Here is a 17,816-nt window from a genome sequence, read left to right on the forward strand (position 1 = left end):
AAAACAGAGTCGATACTCTGAAAATTTGTTGAGAGTGCTATTACAAACAACTTCGTTGAAGACAATGACGCTCTGTGTATTTGTAGTATTGTTATTGGCGAAATTAAAACCTATAAAAACAGTTCTATTATCACTGCTTATGATAATTCTTTAAATTGTTTGATTTTCTGCAAAGTTCTTTGAAACAATGAAATACACTTTTTTATCCAAGTTATTAATCTCTAAAGATTTCCATAGAAAGTTATTTTGACGATTGTTGGTTTCTAAAATGGCGTTAATCCCCAATTACCGTCTTGTACTGACGACTCTCTTTCAAATGACTCATATTGATGATGGTTTTCACTCTTTTGGAATAACCAGCAACCGCCAACTTGGTTTCCGAAATGGCGTCAATCATCAATTTCCGTCTTCTACTGACCACCCCTTTAAAACTATAGGCAATATATTCAACTTTCGCGTATTCAACAAAATTACCTCAAATGAAATTCTTAATTTTGTTGAAGATGCCAAGTCTCTTACTTTTTTGTTTGGAGAGGTAATGATCCATGATTACTTCTAGCACCATTAATCACCCAAATAATTTTATCAGAAGATGCACCGTTTTATGTTTTGGTTGAAGCATTTCCGTCTTTTGTGACCCTGCGAAATGGCTCTGTGTGTTTCGACCACTCTGTGTACTTATGGCAATCACACTGTTACTTGTCAAGACCAAAGAAAAAACAAAAACACCTACGGCAACTAAAACAAATACCACGATTTCATCATCTTCAATTAATTCACAAGTTGTCCAACTACCAACATATGTTGAACTATAAAAGAACGCTAAATTATCTACGACTACAGCAAGCACATATGAAAAGACAGGAGCAGTGATGACAGTATAGGCGAAAATGACAATCAAGTTAGCAGACCGAATGACCGTCAGGCTCTATCAAGCGACGCTGAAAATGCTCCTCCGCCGCAGAAAAGAATCCCCGCACGCACTGCTAAATTGCGTGCGAATTTGTTGTAAAAATTTAAAAGATAAACGGCTCCGTAAAGCTCACGAATCATAAAATAAATGTGTTTTCTGCGGTAAGGTCTAGCAGCAGGGAATGGGTCGGTTTATGCACAATCTCACCACAGAAACACCGTTTGGAATACATGGGAATCCCCACTCTTCAAGCATGTGGCACCAGATCATGTAACCGAACCTCAATACTTCCATCGTCCATATACATCGAGATCTTTATTTTTGGCATTGTCACACACAACCACGTGTTTTCCATTGTTATGCAAAATGAATCTTTTCACCTGGGCCAATTTGTTGCACTAAATGTCAGGCATGGTCTAACTAGATAAATATGATTTCCGAAAGCCTAAGCTCCACTTTCAATTTTCTTCAGCAAATGTTCTATTTCTTACTATCGTCTCCATATTTGAAAGTATTTCATATCTCACTAACGACCGTATTTTGACGACAAAAGACGAACTCTCTCCCAGAACCGACGAAGCTGGTGTACAAAATCATTAAGGCATGCAAACCAATACTGGGAGGATCAATAAGCAATATTCAAGTATCTCATCTCAAACTTTCAAGAACTCGAGAGTATATAAGCCAGAAAATGAAAGAAATCTCGCAAATCATATGATTAGAGCATATAAGCTAACTGTCAAACTTCCGGACAAATCGTTACTCTCCAATTACAGATGTTGTTAGCGAACAAATGAGAAAAGCTTTTTCTTTCGCTGACTTCAGTGAACTGTTTTCGGCCAATAATGGTTTGTCCGGAATTTCCCTTCAAAGAGAAATTTGACAATTGGTTTACGCCCTAATCGTATGTTTGCCGAGAAATGGTTTGTAAACGAATTTCAAAACCCCAAAAAAAGACGGCGAAATCATGGTTTCCTTCGATGTTATGCACTATTTCTATTTATATGTGGAAGCCAGGAACGCACACTTGTTGCTAGGCACCGACGCGCTTGTTTACATTGTGAAAAAATGGAATTCGAAGTGAAAATTCAAACGCACAAATGAGAGTTTTCGGACATTTTCCTTCGGTCATCTGCACATTGGCAGAAAATTTTAAGTTTTGTTAGTACACGATTAAAGTTTCGTGGGTGTTTTTGCAGTGGTATGTGATTAAAGTGCATTTGAAAAGGTGCACTAATAATGAGAAGAAGGAAAATAATAGTGTTTCACAAAGAAACCCAAGAGGGGTGATATTTTGACGCACAAAATAAGAGCTACAAATGGAATCCCGTCAAAAACTCGGGTTGATTGTATAGGAAAATACTTTAGTTTCCTCAAGTAGCAGTTTCGTGGTAAACCGTCAAGGTTAGTGTATCGAAAAACGTATTTTTATATTTGCTCATGTCAGATACATGGTTAGGCAGGGGAAAGGGGTGTGTGCGGCGTAGGAGCTATGTTGTGGCTCGCCTGTATAATGTCCTTAAAGAATCCACCAATCTTCTGGAAGAGTGTTTACCCAGTAACGATAACAGCTGGAAAGTTCGAGTTTTGGTGTTTTCTCAAGCTAACTGTTCTTTGTACATAGGAGAACTACTTCAAGTTTCAATAATTTAGCTAAAAAAGCGTTCATTGCCCAACAAAAAATGACAGTAACTTTATCACATAACGCATAGCGCTAGTACGACGTGAATACTTTCCCAGGATCCCTTAGGAATAATACTATTTTCACTAACCAGCACAAACCACTAACTTGTTTCCATTCCGAGTAGCATTGATTTGTCAAATTTTGCTCAATCACAAAAACACATTCAAATTTTAATCCATGGCCTACCTTGTTCAGTCAGATACGAAATGACGGATCTGTTTTCGATGCCGAAAAAAGGGTGGCAAAATTTTAATTGCCATCCCTGCCGAACACTTTCTCAGCTTCACCAATTGGCAACGTGTTAATTTCACTTTACCCGATTCGCGCGGTGTGGTGCTGAGACTGACAGCGAGGCAATCAAGCACCCAAATTGGTGATCAATTGATTGATATTTGCATATTTTTTGCAATTTGTTTTTGTATGTTTTCCTTTACATTTACTCACGGCTCACGTCCTTCATTATAAGCTGTCACTGCAAAATACCAAACAGGGGAAGGCACGCGCGCGGGTTTTCCTCCCCTTTATTCGTTTTGCGTCATATGTAAATCCTCTTTTCCATTTTTTAATATTCTGCACAATGCAAATTGAAATCAATATTCTGTAGCTCCCTTGATTGTCCATGCATATTGACCAAGCGTTGTTTACTTCAGTCGTGAAATTATATAATCGTACCATATTGACATCCGGACGGCTTGTTTTTTAGTTCAATCCGATAAAGCATAATTACATTTTTCAATTACCGAAGGGAAATAAACGATTTAATCTGTTGCATCTGAATTAAAGCACTCTTTTGACACAATCTTTGCGTTACTAATGAATAAATCAAAGCCTACTTCATATACCCGATTATTACAATTTGATTTTGGTTTCCCCTTTTTTTTCCAGATGACGACACCTCCCACGTGCACGGCGTGCTAACTCGGGACAACCTTTTCGACGGCACGATCGTGACGAACCTGGAGCAATACTATATCGAGCCTGCCGCCCGGTACGGGCCGGACCTGGAGCGGCAAGGCATCCATACTGTGATCTACAAACTCAGCGACGTCAGGATCCGGCAGGATCACCACGGTCACCAGCCGCGGCCGCAGGACAGCAGCAGCGGTGGCCGTGGTAGTGGTGGTGGTGGTGATGATGGTGGTAGTAGTAGCAATAGTAGTAACAGTACTCGAATCGATAGTGATATTAGTGTCGGCGGGCGGGAAGCGGGGACGGGGCAGGATGCGGCTGTCCAGAATCAATTGAATCAAAAGTCTGATGATACTAGTAGTAATAGTGTTAGGCTAAGTAGGCAAAGTGAGAGCGAATGGGTGCGGAGAAACGGGCTGAGCGGGAAAAGCGGCGCAGGTGAAGGCGGTTTGGTACGACGGAAGAGAAGCAGCCGGAAGAGCGATATCAAGCGGAGGAAACGATGGCTGCCGGAGGAGGTGAGTTGGAATAAATTGTTTCTTCTTCGTAATTTGTATTTTCATTAAAGTACTAGGATGCAGTTTCATATAATAATTTTAAGTGAGATCACATTATTCATGTTAAAGCCACTGAGTAGCAACAGTTGTTAGATATGCGAAGAAGAGGAAGATGAAACCTCTAATTTGAGTTTGACTCGAAAAAATTGACCTCTCCGCTCCAGTAGAACTTGGATCTACACGCCAAGTAGTCGCTTTGCATAAAACTTTACCAAAGCTGACATGATACACACAAAATTTTCAACTGCAGGATGAATCCAACGAAAACTAGAAACTTGATTCAACATCTGTCTTCACAAGCAAACAAATTTTTCACCACTTTTCCACCAATTTACCACAAAATTCGACGATCTCCCTACACCCTGCCGGAAAAAACTCTGTACAAATAAACCCTGACACACAGAAAAACAACGATAGCTTTCCAGCCGAAAGTGTTCACTGCTACGCTTGCACAATCCGGAGCAACATCACCCAGCCAGGTGCAAAGCGGAAGTCCCGATCAACATCCCACCCGCACCTTTCATAGGCAGTCCCAAAAAAACTCGAAATCCGAATTGCGCAACTAGAAGCTCTCGAAAACTTTTTCTGTTCCCTCCCCCACATTTGATCCTTATTCTGTTAAATTCTAACCAACAACCTCCGAACACAGCAGGCGGGCTAGTTTTGCTATGCAGCCGAGGGATCGGGTCAAGGAATTTCACCCCCAGCTGGGTTGACATCGCAGGAGTTTTTACCCCCCTCCCCCCCATCGCACTGCTAGAATGTTGCATAAATTGTACAGTGAATGTTTCGGGAGACTGGTTCCGAGCACGAATCGCCATAAGAAAAGTGGCGGTAAAAGTTACGCTAATCGTATACATTGGTGGACCCCCCACCTTCTCACTCACCATGGTGGCCATGGTGGTTTAACCCGGTAAGGTGAATAATTCTAAACTGAGGCCGGATTAGTGTCAGTGAGCTTTTGGCCGCGGATTTGTTACAGCTGTTCTGTCATCGGTGCTTGAATGGGGCTATTTGTTTTCATGGCCGAACTTTTCGATTGGGTCCCCCGGGCGTTTACTACTATTGGCTAGTTTTATGCGGGAATCGTACGCAAACTATGAAACTGTACTAGCTCAACTTTTAGTTAATGGGATTGCAGTTGTTTTCATTTATGTACCATGTTTGTTTCGATGTGAGTTTTACCTGCTGAAAAAGGAAATGAATGCGCACATCCTTCAAAGAATGAGGCTTCTCCTCTGAATGGCAGAGTAATGCAATCTAGCAAATGAAAAATTATAGTAAGCCTTTTATTTTCCCGTTTCTTAGGTTCTTCTTTGCGAGTGGGCGAACGTTCTTTGCTCTATTCAATAGTGCCACTTTGTCGATATAGACCAATCCAAATGGATTTTGCTCATTGGAATGTAAATGCTTCTCTAGATGCATCGTTTCGGTGAATAGGACCTCATCCTTACACCACCAACCCACGCAGTTGGGATCCGTTCGGCGAGATGGAAGTCTTTAGAAAGAAACCGAGATCCAAGTCAAGTGAGTTGACAATAGAGGGGCCAAGTGCAAAAGTATATGCATTCCACTTCGGTCGACTTCCTTTTCCCTTTTCCGGTTGTGCTACTAGTGCCGGTTGAGAAGAATCTAAAAGTTTTCCGTACGTGAACCATACTGGTAAAGACTGCTGACAGAAAGGGTCCACCTTCTGCACTACCGAAAATGTTGCAAGTTTGAATCACTATTATTGTGGAAGTCAACCAGGCAGGAATCGACATTTATGTTCAGTCGGTCCATGACGACATGTAGCATTTACATTTTTGATATTGTAAAAGAACTTTTACTTGTCGGTGCCATTAGTTGAACTAAGTTGTTTTTAATTTGGACAATTTAGTTTTTCTTATTTTTACAGGTCTAACAAACTATACCCAAGAAAGCGTTCGAATAGCTGAGTACGTATACGGTTGTATAGGACAAAATGTTCGGTTGCTGCTATCAACATTTGCTTTAATTTTCTATTCTCAAACAATATTATCTCGAAGAACTTATTACTGCAACCAGTTGCAACATTTTAGTCGCTTTATAAAATATGTGCAATGTGAGACAGGGTGATATGTAAATAAAAACCATTTCGCTACGATTAACTTTCTGGGTTCCATTTGTGTCCTAGAACAACTATGCAGATTCTTAGCTCGTTCGGTGAAACTATTTTTGCGTTCAGAGTTTCAAGTTAACATAGGATTTCGTATGAGGAAATCGACGTTTACCAAATAATTCTTCCAAGAGTCACCCATTGCCTCCTAAAAGTTAATTAATGTACAATTTTCATAGAAAATTTATCAAGGAAATAATGTCTCGAAGACCGCGAAACGATCTGACGCTTGTGGAAAATGTTATTAAGTAAAAACCGATTGATATCGGGCGATTGCATCGCTGATGGTGACGTCCGAATTATTTACAAAATGTTTTGCTTTTTCTTATTATGTTCAAAAGCAGCTTCATTTTATTTCTCAAAACTCTTGTGAAGTGACCAAACAGAACGGATCATCGATTTGGACTCAGCAGTAGTAGTGCTAGAAAAAATTGATTTGATCAAGGTCAAAACGAAACAGGAGTGTCACACATACAACTACATCACACGAGACAAGTAGTAATAATAACGTTAAACTCCTTAGCCAAGGCAAAAAGCTTCGTAGCGAGAACAACACGACGTCGAATATGAAAACGTCAAAATGAAGATCTCCGTGTATATGAACACTGAACTGGCGGAAGCTCGCCTACACGGTCTGGCACCTCGTACTAGCATGGATTATATTAGAAGATTCATGTCGAAGTATGGAGAAGTGCAATCCAGTTGGAAATTGGAAAAACGTTTTCCCTGACATTCTAATGGTGTTCGGTACAAATCGGCTGAACCAACCTATACTGTGTTGCTTGGCTTTCAAGGTGTACAAAGAATCCTAGACACACATCCTGGGCAGACGCTGTCGTGCTAGATCTGTAGCCAGACGGCACACTACTGTAAGCCATGCGCTAACTAAAGAAAATTCATCTACTACAACCAACACCACCAAACAGCCTTCTAAATCTGCTGATACACTACAGACAACCTGCCAAAAAAATAAATGGCTGACAAAAAATATTCCCCGGTATCCCCAAGCCAATAGTTAACATACATTGGGGAGAAATAAACAAGAAAGGTGGAGTCTAGTTTAGTCTAGCCTACTCATACACAGCCAATACATGTAGGGATCCTGGAAAATTACCTACCATTTTTCTAGTCAATTTTAACGTTTGTTTCACAGATGGTATGTGACACAACCATTAAAGTGGCCAGGCCAACTGTACTGTACGGCAAATAAATTATTCATTCAATGAAGAATTTAATCAATGAATCATTTTGAACCTTGAATAAGGAAGAAACATGGACAACCGTACCGATGATTTCATTTCAAAGGGGGATTGATAAATCGTTGGGGCTAAGAAGATCAATGTCATCCCTTTGGACAGAGGACCCCGATTGCCCCGATAGAACAGAAGTAATTAAACCTGTCTGGCTAATGAGCCTAGGTTATAGCGCCTTTACTAGCTCTCTGAAATGGAAAGACATAAGAAACTGAAACCAGAGATTTCGGGAGCCGTCGTTGATAGACAATGTGTGCCACTACTGATCCAAGCCAACAGACAGAAATGAGAGTTCCAGCTCTCAGCAAGATTCATATCACACATCTAAGGGCAAACGTTTTATAACGCGTACATGAAAATTCGGGCCAAACATTAATAGCCTCCAGTAACAGAGACATGAATACTCTCGCATATTTTATATCAGCTACAACAACCACCCACTACTACTCAGCCAACCTTCAACACTCCGCAATGCAAATTTAGGGAAACATTGTTCAAATGTTGTACTATTCTATGGAAATGACTGACTGAATAGACCACCATTCGCATCACCCACGCTCTAAATGTATGAGGCAACACTGGGTAGCAAACACCAAACATGGAACTGCACAGCTGACATAAAGTTTGATTGGGAACAATGTAAAGCTTCATAAGTAAACCAAAGAATGGCGGCTATTATCAGAGTCACTCGAAACACAAATAGCATCAAACATGTAACAGCGAAAATCAAAGCTCTAGCAACAACAACATGGACACAAACACAAGCGAGGGAGAAAGCAGGCTGATCAATTGTCAAGCGGCAGAGGGTAAACCATTGCTCATCACCAAGTAAAAAAATTAACACAAGAAGCGGAAAGCAAATCACCCAGGATAGTCGACAGAATCAATATTCGATTATTTATTTATTTTTTAATCTACTTTGAATTGTAAATTGGGTTATATATTTGAAATGCACTTTATTTTCAAAAAGGTGAATGACAATGTTGAAGCCTAAAAAATAAGTAATAGATAGCCGCAAAAGGAAAAGAACCATAAAGTACATTAACTTAAAGTTAACTCTACTGGTATAAAATTTAATAGATTTTTGTTTAGATTGATTGTGTCGGATATAAAACCCTCGGCATGATACTTTACCTTGATGTGGTTCGGGGGTTTTTCCACCAAAGAAGTATTACTGCGATGATATCGCATAGAAACATGGGATACGATTATCTTCTTTTTAGTTAAGCTACATTGTGATAAAATTTATTACCCACTTATGCCATGATCGAAATAATGTACAATGTGGGCTTAAGGTCAAGTTCTCTCTGTAGGCACCCTTACATTTACCTAATTTGGACTCTACCATGTCAGGGCACCCGAAGATGACAATATACCTGATGATCTTTGGCAGTCCTACGCGTTAGATCACACACACCTACGCCCGCGATCTCCAAAGCACGATAGTAGCAAATGAATGGTTTGCACATATAAATTTACTAACACGATCTCAAGCACTAACCCCCCGCTCGCGCAATCATGTATCGGTCACGTCCGGAAGACTTTACCCTCGATCAAAGCAGTCCAAACTCATGCCTTCAGTTGGACCAATAGAAAAAAACTAGACAATATGTTTCATGGCGACATGACCGGGAGCTCTAGTAAAATGGGAGAACTCACTCTCTTCTAGCATCTGAATCATACACTAAAAATTAAGTATATTCACGATCTGCGCGCGATCATTAAAGGACACGTGAACATGCGAATGGCCACTCGCTTATAAAAATAATGTATACACGCGAAATTACAGACACGCTAGCACAAGCGACAAAAACGTCAACATAAAAACGCTCGAGTCCTTCGCGATCATTCTCGCACACCTACGCCCGCGATCGCCCGAACTTGATAATAAGGTGAATGTTTTAGTACTTACGAAGTTCTGTGTTCGCGCGATCATGAATCGGTCACGCCCGAAAATCATCACGCTCCGTCCTAGCAACATAGGTCCATACATTAAGTTGCACCAATCCAAAAATAATGCTCATATCCACTAGACAACACCTTCCATGGCGACATGACTGGGAACTCTAGTGATATGACTGGGAACTCTATCATCTGACCAGAGCTTAAAAAAATTGACATCGCTGCATGAACTTGAAAGAAAACGAAATTCAATTCATGCCCGCTGCGATGAATGAAATTTTTGGTTTGTTTCCATCGTCATTCGTTCTCCCGATGCAGCGCTTTCAGGTACGGACATGTTCGGTTTCAGAAGCAAAGTGAATTTTATTTCTATGCTAGCTCTGAGAGAGATTATTGATCAAAAGTGCACCAGATATAGATTACGCAGTTCACTTATGCTCGAAAATCTAGAAGATGCTAACTTCTGCCTTCAAACTGTCGACATAATAACAAATGATTGATTTGGTTGGTGAATGAATTTATATTTCCTCTGCAATCAAGCATTCGATTCTGCATGAAATTTCAGTCAATTGAAAAGTGAATGAATGAGGGAGGCATTGAATCTGGAAGTAGGTTTCGGTAAATACAAGCAGAAATAGGTAACTGGTTTTGAAATTTCGTAGCACTGCATCTGACCGTACACCGAAAATTAAGAATCAGATTCACAGTCCGCGCGTGATCATCCAAGAACACACACGAACGGTACATGGCTATAAATTAGAATTTATACACGCGAAGTGACGTACACGTTAGCATACGCGATCGAACACATTAACGTACAAACGCTCAAGCCCTTCGCGATGATCCACGCGCTCGCGAAATCCCGACGCCCACACATATCTGAACCGTACAGTGAATATCACATTTAGAATCAGGGACCGCTGCATTTGGACTTAAGCAGTGTTTTAGTGGGCGACATTGCCTGTCTCGTCTACAATTGTAATGAGTGATTCTGACGGGGAACCCTTTCAAGAATCTAGCTCTACAGCTTCAGTAGGACAACTTCCGAAAAAAAGATTGGCTGTGTCGGATATAAACATTCTATTTGGAGCAGTAAAATTCTTTAATGTAAAATTTAGTAATCAACTTTAATCAGATATTCAGCATGAAAAAATAATTACGCATCCACTAACCAATTTTCTCCAATCTGTCTCTGTCTCTCTCCTGCAGATGCACGAAACCCGCGGTAATCCTTCACTTCCGCTGGACCTCGAAGTTCCCTACAACGATGATTTCAGCATCACGCGCAACCATAACCTCAACCTTAACTTTAAGGATCGAATCATAACCCGAACCAGCCTGGCCAGTGGCGGCAGCAGTTCCAGTTCCGGTAGTGGGCACACCGTGAACAAAAACATCCATAGCAACGTACAGGATAGCAATCGTTTCCAGCCGCCTACTCCGATGAATAATAGAAAAAATCACTTCCTCATCAATACGTACAACCCGAACGGTGGGGATGCGAACCAGCGAATAATAACCCGCAATCGGAACATCATCGGTAACGTGTACGACCAGAATGCGGCAGTCGGTGGAGGTGACAACAGTGGCAATAGCAGCTCGAACCCAAACCACAAGACGCACGTGGAGATCATCACCAAGAATGGATCGACGAAGAAGAACATCATCGTAAACAATTACGACCCGGATGTCACGATCAGCGGGGCTAACGGAAATGTGAACCTAAACGTGCGGAACGAACTGAACGAACAGAAGCAGGCATTTGCGAGCTCGCTGTACGATCGGAAGAGTACGTGCATGTTGTATCTGCAGGCGGATCACACGTTCTTCCAGAAGATGGGCTCGGATGAGGCGAGCATCGAAGCCATCACGCGGCATGTCCAGCGGGCCAACATGATCTACCGGAAGACGGGTGAGTAATAGTTTTTGGCTTTACTGTATCTAATTTCCAGTTACCACAGGGAAAAACTGATTATATAAATTGTTTTTGGATTTGACGTAAGTGTCAATTCGTTTGCGACAAAGTTGCCAATGCCAAAGAATGAATTGAAACAGGAAATCGCCTTAGATGCAGGATTTGAACCTACCACCTTTCAAAATCTGTTCAAATACTCTATCGTTTGCCTCAAAATTGTTCACTCGTGAATTTTTCCGTTGCAAATTACCACCAAATTCGGAATGATGTGAATAGGCATGTCCCACAATCTGAAATTTGGTTTCAAAGTTCTACAACAAACTCATGCAGGCTTCCTGTTCACACAAGCCTCAATTTCAATTAGGATATATCTATTTTCAATTATTAAAATCGGATGCTCAGGCCAAGCAAAAAAAAATCCAATTAACTTCAATTGTTTTCCGACCTCTGTGGTAAAGAATCTAGTAGTCCATTCCCGTCATCCTGCTGTGTATACAACAACAAACCCTCTAGGCGTTTGCTCGTCTCTCACTCTCTGGTATTGAACGAATTTTGTGCTCCCTCAATCGATTGCTGCAAAGAGGACCATTCGAATGCGGATTAGAAATTCAATTTTCAGCTTGAAGAACAAAAGTCGGCTACTGCAGAACTCGTTCAGGGGAGTGAATCGATACCATCGAAGTGTGAAACCAAATCGATCCTGCATCCTCTCGCTGTGGGTGGTTCGATAAAAAATCTCCCTTCCACAGTATTCATGAAAAAACGTGCAATTATTCAAATAGTAGCATGTCCTCCCCTGGGAATCTACATGTGTGGGCTCTCTCTGCTGGGCATCTATTAGCTAATGTACCCGTCGGTCATGAATTATGTCATCAACGCCATTTTCGTCCTATGCGGCCGGTTCCATGCTGTACCCGCTTGCGGTTGACTGCGTGTCATGGGAAGAAACACGTGTAGTCAACCGCAGCAGCAGCAGCAACAACCCCCTCCGCGGTGTACGTCATCGTGTTTTTGTAGATCATTGATTAATGTTTCAATAATGTAGTGTTTTTGCTCTGGGGAGACACCAGCTAAATATGTAGGAGGAACTTCATCAAACCGCCGGGACCAGGATGACCGGGCTGAGTGGTTTCCCAAATTACGCGAACACGGATGAAGTATCTACCCGACCGGACAACCGATAATAATTGCTGTCTGCTGCTGGTGTCGAACGTCAGTTCAGGGCTGCCTGTAGGGTTGGCATTGCCGTGTTGCCATGTTGTGGTTATGTCTTGTATAAAATTTGTTCGAACAATCAAGATTTTCCGATTGTTTCGAAAGTTTGAAGCAGTATCAACCCGTTCATTCGCCGTACTATGTTGGCAGCACTGGTCAAGCGGGAGTTTGGGTAACACCGATCGCTTCCCATGTGTACGCTCCGATGCAACGTTGTGTGGTGTTATGTTGTGGTGCGATGGCTAACAGACACGCGAGGAAGGAAAACACGGGAACATGTTTTGCATACAATTAGTTAGTCGTGGGCCTCCGTGATGCTTGATGCATCGCAGCGGAAATCCTTTCGTCTATCTCGAGTGCATATTGATTCTCAGCCATGCAGGCAGTCGTTCGTTGGATACCTGAAATAGGAACTAAACCGTGAGCTGTCTTTAATAATAAAGCATTGGGGTTAATCCAGTAGCGCCGTTGGATTATATGACTCTATATTATTGATAACCGGGTCGTGTCATTGTTGATATCTAGGCAAGAATTTCGTGGGAATTTTACCTATTATTTTCAACTAGCAATTCGACTCTATCGACAAGAAACGTACATAAAAAGCGAGAGAATTCAATATTCTCCGCTCGTAGTGGAATGATGAAAAAAATCAATATTTTTTTTATTATTATTCATTGGTATCCTCGCTCGAGGTAAACCACCATTTTTGGATCAGATGCTCCTGGTGAGACTACAAATTGATGAGGGTCATTTTTTTCCACATCTCAGTATCAATTACTCCAGTCTTTTAAATTTCGTTGCACTAATTTTCCGTTCCCTGCGATAAAATCTTCCTTTCGTGGATACTGAAGCCTGCATGATAGTGTTGACTAATGGGAAGGTATTTCCGAAGACCGACAGCCTTTCAGGCTTGGTGGAGGTCGATATGAACATTTATCCGTTTGCAAAAATAATGCCGATAAGTCTCCTCTTCAATACAAATTATATCCATCTGATGCAGCCGGCCCCTGGATGGCCTATTTCCGCACTAAGGATAAGCCATTTAACACCATCGGTATGTCGCGTGATCTAATTAAACAGCACTCGGGCGTGTACGGAGAAGTATTTTGTCTACGTACCTACCCGGAAAGTAGAGATTGATGGTGTTGTCTCAGGGAGGGGCCATAATTGTGAAATATGTGATTGGCTTTGCTTCAGTGTATGAAAATTCTGGTATGCAAGCAATTGCGTTCAGCAAAAATCGAGGAGTATAAGAAAACAACTCATTTTCCATGAGCCTTATTCCTCGAGCCTTTCAACGAATCTGTTCTTCCAAACTTTGTTCTTTTGAATAGGGCTTGTCTACCTGTTCGCATTTTTGTGCCGCGGGGCAAGAACTGTCGTCGGTTCAAACAATAGGGCCAAAGAGTTACCCATTGTAGAAACAAAGCACGGTGCGGCAAATGTGGAGCGAATCCGAAAAAGTAGAAAACTCCGCGTCTACTGTCGACATATCCCGTACATAAATTATACGGGAAAAATATGAAGCATTATTTTAAAGAACGTTTTTTAAAAGAAATGCTAAACACGGCTATGCCACCGGCCACGACTAATTTCTACGCTCGTTTGTTCGGTAAAGAGCGAGATTCTGACAATCCCATTGAGGGAACATATTCTAATGTGTCTGCAAATTTTCGAAAGATGAGAATCATTTCCTCTCCCAAACTTCCTCGTAAAGGCCTGACGGTGTCCCTATGTTTCAGTCCTATTGTGTTCCTAGGTTTTACACAATGCAATTGCATTGTGTGAAACCTGCTAATGTAGATCTTCCACAATTTTAACATTATTCGTCAGGGCAGAGAAAACACTATGGAGGAACTTTTTTGCGGATCAAAATGTGCTATAATTTCAATCGGATTAGCCTTTGCTTAGTGCCGGATATTGAAGTCGTCGCTTGTCAAATCCGAATCAAAGGCTACGCGTCCACTACATCCGAAACAATCGAATCAAAAACAAAAAATTCCTCCGGTGGAAGCGTACAAGGTTTTGACTGGCTTAATTCTCTACACTGCGATTAAAGATCAGACGAAACAAGTACTCGACGCGTCAAACCGTGGACGGTCTTCGCCTGCGTGGTGGGCAGAGGGTGCTTAGAATTGTACGCGAAAAGGTCCTATAAGGACTATTTGAACGTCGGATCGCCCAATTTTTTCCGAATATTTGCGACGTTGGAAACGCAAAAGAAAAACTTGATGAAAGCTGAAAAACGCGGTTATTGGCCCCGGTTCGTCGACGGATTCACTAGTGAAACAATATTTCGTCTGCTGGTTAGGCCCTACGTTGTGTATTCGATTCAACCTTTAATCGTAATACACGGAACCAAGCATCCTTTTTCGGTGGCAACAGTTTTCCATTTAGATCCGCATCCAAAACGATAGACGTTTCGCAATAAAATGATAATTCTGTATGTAAACGTAATGATTGTTCTTTAAACACACAAAATACGTTGAATGTGCATCTCCAGCGTATTGAGGTCGTGGAGAGCGGTCTCTGCACTTGTGGTGACGTTTATCACGACATTGAACATGTTGTCTGGTCGTGCGCCTAGTGTTCTAGTGCCAGATCGTCGTTAAACAAATCCCTTCGACATCGTTCCTGTCCGAGATTGCTGGTTTACCTAGATTACACTACTTGGTTGACATGCCCACAGCTACCTGAACATCCGATCCCAAATGAATTCGCGGCGATTCGGTTCACGACAGTGATCTTCTGTTTGCCAAAAAGCTGCAAGTTTAATTTATTTTTGCGGTCTCTGCTACTCTGATGTTGGAATCAATCAATATGTATGTCTTTTGCCATCCTTCCTTATAAAAAGCCTATTAGTGGTTTTCTTTGTTTCAATTTTGAATCAAATAATAGTTCTTGTTAAAAATTACAATTTGTATATCTAGTCTTTAAAAATATTTCTGCGTTAATATTTTGTTGTATATCGATTCAAGATGAACATGTGTCAAAATGTGTTTCCCTTAATATTAAGATAAAAAATAATTTCAGATTTCAAACAAATCTTAATTATTATCCCATATTTTGAAGGAATTTAAAAGCAAAGAAATTTGCATATGAATAAAAATATGAAATTTTTGCAAAAAAATTTCAGACGAATACATTTTTTGCCCGAGCACCATACTTGGTTAATCTCAGGTTTGGGTTTGTTCCAAACTTTCGAATGGGTAATTCTTCCCTCGGTAATTTTCGAGTGGGTAGCACTACCCAAGCGTTCCGTCGGCCTGGCTGAGTTCCATGATTGAATTTAACGATCGAGAATCCTTAAGTTCCAGGGTCCAGGATCCATTTTTGAGAGCTTGATCGTAGTGTTCCACCTACTGAACACTACGATCAAGCTTTCTTGATATCAGACTTCCCATGAACATCGACAAGTTTGTGCCTGTGTACAAAATTTCGTGCACGTGTTCAACCTCAAACATACTTCGCCTCGAACGTCGAACCCAAACGAACGATGTTCAAACTCTAGTTCAAACATCCGTGTTCGTACACCGGGTGCGTACACGAGAACGGTTCACACAAGGCAAAAAGAGTCAACGCTAGTGATGATGAAAGTGAGTAGGAGAAAACTGGTGCCACTAACCTGTGTGTGCGAGAGGTGTACGCACACCGTGTACGTACATAGAGTTCGGTCGTGTAGGTGAACATGTGCACGTGTTTTGGTACGGAATAGCGTGTTCGAGTTCGTACACAAAATGTGGGTTTAATATGAGCGCATAACCAAAGCGAACATTGTGTACGATGTTTATTTGGGAAGACTGCTTGAGATCAACGTTTAGGGATTCCAGAGTCCAATGATTAACGATGAAGGTTCCTCAAGTTTCATGATCAACGATCATTGAAATCCACGATCACTTCCTCGATCAAAGATTTTAGGATCAAGTATATTTGAGTGCCAAGATCAAAGATTCCCGAATTTCAGTAGTTAGTAATTAGTTTCTGTAAACAAAGTTACCACGTTGGACTTCTTAATGTTTAACGAGTCAAGCTCGGTGAGTTGAGCGAAACTCGAGGAATTATTATATGTCAATTTTTCCATATTTTGGGTCATAGCAGTTTTCACCCAATCGAAAAAATCTTTAAATAAGACATTTTCAATTCCTATTTCAGCGAGTAAATGTGGGAATATATCAACGGTAACCGAAAAGAAAACGTCCTCTCGATACGAAAAAAATGCAACAAACAAGGTGATTGATGTCTTAAGAACGGCCAGGTAAATTCGCCTTCCTTTCTTCATTCTGGCGGATGTTTTGCAAATCTATTCATTCGCGAAGCCATGAGTGTGTGAAAGCTTCCCTGCTTCAGCAGCAGTAGAGGGAATCCTTTTATCTGACGATCCCTTTCTTCGGAAGGATACCAAAATGTTCAACTTCTACATCCCCAAGAACCGTCGTTCCGTTGTGCTCTTGTCACTCAAGCAAATAACAAAATCGTTCGTTTTTCAATCCTCGGCATGGTTTAAAAGGGGGAATACCATTAGTTCTTTGTCGATAGAATACAATAGGATCTCTCACGGTCGGCGGGGAACAGTGCCATCATCCGTTGTACGCCGGCGAAAAGCGAAGAGCATTTACTTTCATGGGTGCCTTTCTAAAATTTCCTGTTTGTTGCTTCCGCAAACATAATTTAATTGCTGTGCTTTGCTACAACAACTTTTGAGTGGCGAAAATGTCACTGGGTAATTTTCGAGGGCAATCGACAAACAAATTTGCTTCATTTCTTCCCAAGGAGAAAATAGGATTAAAACCATGTTGAGCATCAAGGACACAATATCTTTAACTTTAGTGAGACTGTGATTAACGTAACGACTTTGTCTCTTCAGTATCTGAGAGCCGACTTGGCCACACAGATATATGGTGAATCCAAAAGAAACACTACTTTTTCGATTTCACTGTGATCTCATCAGCAGCCATAGTTTTTCTGCTTACAGGATATCATTCGTGTCTAGTAGTATTCCTTTTGGATTTACGTCCATCTGTGCTACCAAGTTTTCTGCGGGATACTGATGAGACAAATGTGAATCACATTACTAAAATTAACTAAAGGTAAAATTTCAGTAGAAATATAAATGATTTTTCAAGTATTAAATCAAGACGACAGACACATCTCTTTGGTTCATACTTCACTCAACTCAAGTATACATTCAAGACTTTGCCTATTTTCTCTGTTTCGAATCGAACCATCCAGTTCTAACACCACCGCAATCAGAGCAGCAGCTCCAGCCAGCGCCTTTCAATCAAAAGGACCAAGCACCCGTCCAAAGATTTGCCGAAGCAAATGATTTCTCGC

The 17,816-nt window shown here is 41.2% G+C and overlaps 1 protein-coding gene across 1 annotated transcript; it reads left to right on the forward strand.

Annotated features, from left to right (window-relative positions):
• Positions 1 to 3,479: 3,479 nt before the first annotated feature.
• Positions 3,480 to 11,295, forward strand: LOC131676590 (GATA zinc finger domain-containing protein 14-like). The gene is made up of 2 exons (XM_058955731.1): positions 3,480 to 4,024; positions 10,565 to 11,295. Exon 2 carries the CDS (start codon positions 10,565 to 10,567, stop codon positions 11,273 to 11,275), a length of 711 nt encoding a protein of 236 aa, XP_058811714.1. The 5' UTR covers positions 3,480 to 4,024; the 3' UTR covers positions 11,276 to 11,295.
• Positions 11,296 to 17,816: the final 6,521 nt, after the last annotated feature.

This window comes from Topomyia yanbarensis, chromosome 1, assembly GCF_030247195.1.
Source record: "Topomyia yanbarensis strain Yona2022 chromosome 1, ASM3024719v1, whole genome shotgun sequence".
Lineage (NCBI taxonomy): Eukaryota > Metazoa > Arthropoda > Insecta > Diptera > Culicidae > Topomyia > Topomyia yanbarensis.

Excerpts from the sequence above, each read along its gene's own strand:
- LOC131676590 (XM_058955731.1), top strand. The coding sequence starts at position 10,565 with ATGCACGAAACCCGCGGTAATCCTTCACTTCCGCTGGACCTCGAAGTT.